The 4,715-nt window shown below is 34.5% G+C and overlaps 1 protein-coding gene across 1 annotated transcript; it reads right to left on the bottom strand.

Annotated features, from left to right (window-relative positions):
- Positions 1–1,417: 1,417 nt before the first annotated feature.
- LOC115987598 (kiwellin-like) lies at positions 1,418–2,167 on the bottom strand. The gene has a single exon (XM_031111214.1). The coding sequence runs from the start codon at positions 2,131–2,133 to the stop codon at positions 1,471–1,473; it is 663 nt and encodes a 220-aa protein (XP_030967074.1). The 5' UTR covers positions 2,134–2,167; the 3' UTR covers positions 1,418–1,470.
- Positions 2,168–4,715: the final 2,548 nt, after the last annotated feature.

Consider the following 4,715-nt stretch of genomic DNA (forward strand, 5'->3'; position numbering starts at 1 on the left):
TTAATGTGAATGCTCTTAAAATATATAAAGTAGGATTTTAAGTTGTGCTAAAACCTAAAATTTTTAAAATGTTTGATGTGAATGCTCTTATATCCCATGATGTATCTCATTTGGTTTATTGATCAATAAAAATTTCTAGTCTTTCCATAGATGCTATTGTGCGGGGAAAATAGAAAGATCTATGGATATATATAAAATCTTTTTCAGATAAACATTGAAAAGAGAGATATGATGCACAAGAAGTGGAGCAAACTTAGGCCTCGTCAATGGGCTGGGCCGGCCTGGCCCGACCCGTTTTTACTTGGCCCATGGGTCTAATGGGCTGGGCTTAACGGGCTGTTGACTAGTCAATGGACTGGGTCGGGTCGAGCTGGATGGAAAAACCCTAACCCATGGCCCTACCCATGGGCAATGCCCATTTGGGCTTTAGTGGGCTGGGCTAGTGAGGTGGGTTTAATGGGCTACCCATGGGCATTTTTAACAGGTCTTCAATGGGATTATAAAAATTTAACCAAAAAAATTATAATTATATATTATTACAAACTATCAAACTGAACAATTAAATCTACTAAAAAGATTCTATTAAAAAAAATACTAAGACATACCTCTTAAAAAGGTACTAAAATAAGATTAATTAACTTTTATTGATAAGAATAAATAAGTACATTGAATTAAATATCAACTCTTAAAGGAAATATTTGAAGAATAAAATATCAATTCTTAAAGGAAATATATGAAGAATCAAATATCAACTCATTAAGGAAAGAATTTCTTCCAACCAACGGTAAGCTTTTTTTTTTTTTTTTTTTTAAGGAATTTCTTCTATAATTGTAACTTGTAAGGAAAGAATTGGAATTTATCAAAGGAAAGAATGACTTTCTTTCCAGAGGCACAGAGGTAGGGCAACAGTCATCTTAGTAACTTTGTTTTAAAAATCAAAGCTACTAGACTAATACCAAAATATATATTTATTATGCATATTGTATCACAATCATTCCAAGTATTTAGTGGTTAGGTGTGTGGTCTTAAAGTTTTTATAATGTCTAAAGTTCAATCCCTCACCCACCCAACCCCCAAATTATTTTGTTATAAATTTTGGGCAATGAGTCAGGCTAACGGGTCGGGCTACTGGGCTGGGCTAACGGGCCGGCCCACCGGGCGCCCATGGGTAAAGAAACCAACCCATAGCCTGTCCCATTGGGCTACTGGGCTGCCCACGGGCTTCAATATTACCGGGCTGGGCTGCCCATTAGCCTGGTGGGCTAGCGGGCTACTGGGCCAGCCCATGGGTCATGGGCTATTTGATGACCCTTAAGCAAACTTATTTTGATAATATTACACTATTATCTAGCAACTGAGGGATTACCAGCTGACCAAAGGCCTATTATTACATAATATTATTCAATTCAAAAACTAGAGTGACGTGCCGCCTTTGGTCCTTCTTTAAGCCCACGTACGGTAGCCAACTAGCTAAGCCATGGACCAAGTAACTCCCACGTTACCCAGATCTTGATTCAAACCCAAGGCATTCCAAACAGCACTAGACCCATCAACAATGTTATTCTTGCATGGTGGCTGACCTGCATGCTCAGCATCACACCCATTCACAGAGTCACACTCATCCACCACCTTAGCCGTCACACTCCTCCCATTGCTAGCCGTAATCCTTATCATCTTCCCACACCGCGACCCATGGTTATACCACCCTGTTGATAAGGCCACCACTCTTTCTGAGTTATTGTGGTACTTTTCGTCACACTCCGATGGGCCACCACCGTCTCCACCTTCGCTAAAATCGTTGAGTGTGAGACGGGCTTGCGTGGAGGACGTCAATGGGGGTGAGCATCTGTACTGAGGGTATGAGTTGCCTCCGCACGTAAGGGTACCAGAGGACTTGCAGTTTTGGCTTGGAGATGGTGAAGAGCCACCTCCACCTCCACCTCCAGAGCATATGTGGGTGCCAACGTCGGGGTCGTCGTTGCACTTGCCGTTGATACAAATCAGCTGGCCGTTGCAGTCGTTGAGGGTTTTGCATGGGCCATTGCAGGAGGATATGGCACGTGCAGGGAGAGCGAGGGAGATGATATTGAAGATCAGGAAAAGAGGAACTAACAGAAGTACTATATTTGCCATTTGAGAGAAATATGTTGGACTAAGAAGTTGTGGAGGAAGAAGAAGAGAGTTTCTATGTATATATAGGCAATGCGTCCGTTTTATAGTATTTCATTGTAAATCACAATTTTCTTTATTATTATTTTTTAATAACTTTAGTTATTTTACGTTAGGTATGAAAAAAGAATATATAAAAATTTATGATCTGTGGGTCGGCATAAGGTTGAAAATAAAAGGTGGGATAGATGATTTTTATTTAGACAGCAAATTCATTCCCAATGGAGTTATTGGGGTAGTTATAAATTTTGTTATATAAGTGTTATAAATTTTTTATTTTTTGGTATAATTTGATAATCTACATATACATTAATAGGCAAAACTTAGAGAAAGTTCAATTAGAATTTGAAATCAGAATCAAATTTTACGTAATATGTCTAAATTTATATGAGGATCACGTTATAGTTGATTATCCACTTAAGTTTGTGCCAAATGTCTACTAAATTTTTAAAATTTTTGTGTCAAGTGAGTTAATGAGTACAAAACACTAAGAATATAATATTAGTGAACTATAAAATTTTAAAAAATAAATAATCACATATATTCAATAAAAATCACCACACAACGAAGATCACCACATATTCTATCTTATTAGAAATAAGAAAAAAAAATTTATAAGTAGTGTTTGTTTGGCATAATTAATTTTGTCAATTTATTTTACTATTCAGCTTTTTTTTGTTACTATATATGGATCTCACTACACTTTTTGGTACTATTCATGGGTCCCACTATACTATTTCAACTAATTTTTACCTTTATCTACAGTACTTTTAGTAAAAAATTTTCAATTTCAACAAAATAAGCAGATCTCAAACAGATCCGAAGTATTAAATTTGGGTAAGAATTTTAATATATGACTAATTATGTTTTCTTTTAAATATATATATATATATATATATAGTTTGACTAATTATTTATATTTTTATGATAAAAATTGTGTTTAATGTAAATATATCTATACATATGTGTAGGGACGGTTTTTGGGGCCCAGGCCCAGCAAGTAAGTGGTTCTGGCCCAAAAGTTTCCAGACAATGAATTTGTAGAGAGCGGGTCACAGAATTAGGGCTAGACGAAGTGAACGTCAGTTAGATGTATGCCATGCAACATATTGAACGTGAGAATATTCCATTTTAATTCACAGGGTATCGATCCGAGGAGACGTATAAGTGCACCTCTTGCTCTTGGTTACAGACTACCGAATTCTTTCACCTCTCTCTCTCTCTCTCTCTCTTTCTCTTTTCTCAATTCTCCGATCCCCACTTCATGGGAATCTCCTTCTCTTATATAGCACCCTCAAATTGATAAGGGCCTTACACTTGTTAACCATCTAAACTTTCACTTGAGTGCCTGTCCCATCGGACATCCACCTTATCTTTTTGTGAAATTCTTTTGAAATATTTTATAAGAAAAGCATTTATAAAATAAACAATATTTATAAAACAAACATTTCTTTGTACACCTTTGTGCTCTTGCTGAGTAGCAACAGTATTAGAATAGATATGATGGGATCTGTCAAGATAAATGATATTCAAGATATTTCTAAAATCTAGTATGATTCTTTCTATGCATGTACTACTATACACCTCTTTGTAAAGTCTTTCATTAATAGGACAATCTATCAGGGGATTAATTCTGTCTATAGGGTGATTAAATCTGTCATTAATCAAGAGATTACCACAATTAATATTTTCTTTAATGATTAAGAAAGAAGAGTCTGTCAAAGATTCTTTTATTAAAATATCTGTTATATGAATATTTAAAAATGCTATAAAGAGTGTACATTTGTCATTTAGTACTTCTATCAGTCTATCAGTATGTTTGTCATTAAAAGAAATAATAATTGTACCATCTATATTTTGTGTGGGGGCAATAGTCTCAAATTGCCATCTGTCAGTCCATATACTATTAGTCCATATATTCATATTTCCATCTTTCGTGAATTCTTCTGTAGATTGGACTTTATGTAAGAAAGCAATAGAAGAATAAGAACATATCTCTGTCTCTTTGTCTTGCTTATCATTCTTTTTGTCATTTTCTGTCAATTGACTAACAAGTAGCATTTCTGTCTTTAAAGATGACAAACTTCTTTCAGTTCTATAGATTCCTCTTTCGTTGATATCTGTTAAAATAGTAACCTCTTTGGAAGAGTGTATTTCTTTCAGGACAGGTGGTACAATGAATTTAAAGAATATATCTTTTCCTAACACATTAGTTTTAATTCCTTTATCTGTCATTAAAAAAGGATAAATTAAATTCATAAAAGAAGTTCCTAAAATAATTTTAGAAGGAAAGTCTTTAATTAAAACAAAAGCTGTCTCAAAATATTTTCTGTCATAGCATATATGATCATTAGTTATTTTATAATTAATTATCAGTTTTTCTCTATTGTCCTGAATTAATCTTTCAGATGATTTATCATAATACTTTAAGGGTATTAATCTTTCTTGTATATAATTTATATCAGCACCTGAATCTGTCCAAGCAATTTCTGTCAAAGAAAACTGTTTAGTAATTTCTATATGCCATTTCTGGAGAATTACTCTGT

This window comes from Quercus lobata, chromosome 1, assembly GCF_001633185.2.
Source record: "Quercus lobata isolate SW786 chromosome 1, ValleyOak3.0 Primary Assembly, whole genome shotgun sequence".
Lineage (NCBI taxonomy): Eukaryota > Viridiplantae > Streptophyta > Magnoliopsida > Fagales > Fagaceae > Quercus > Quercus lobata.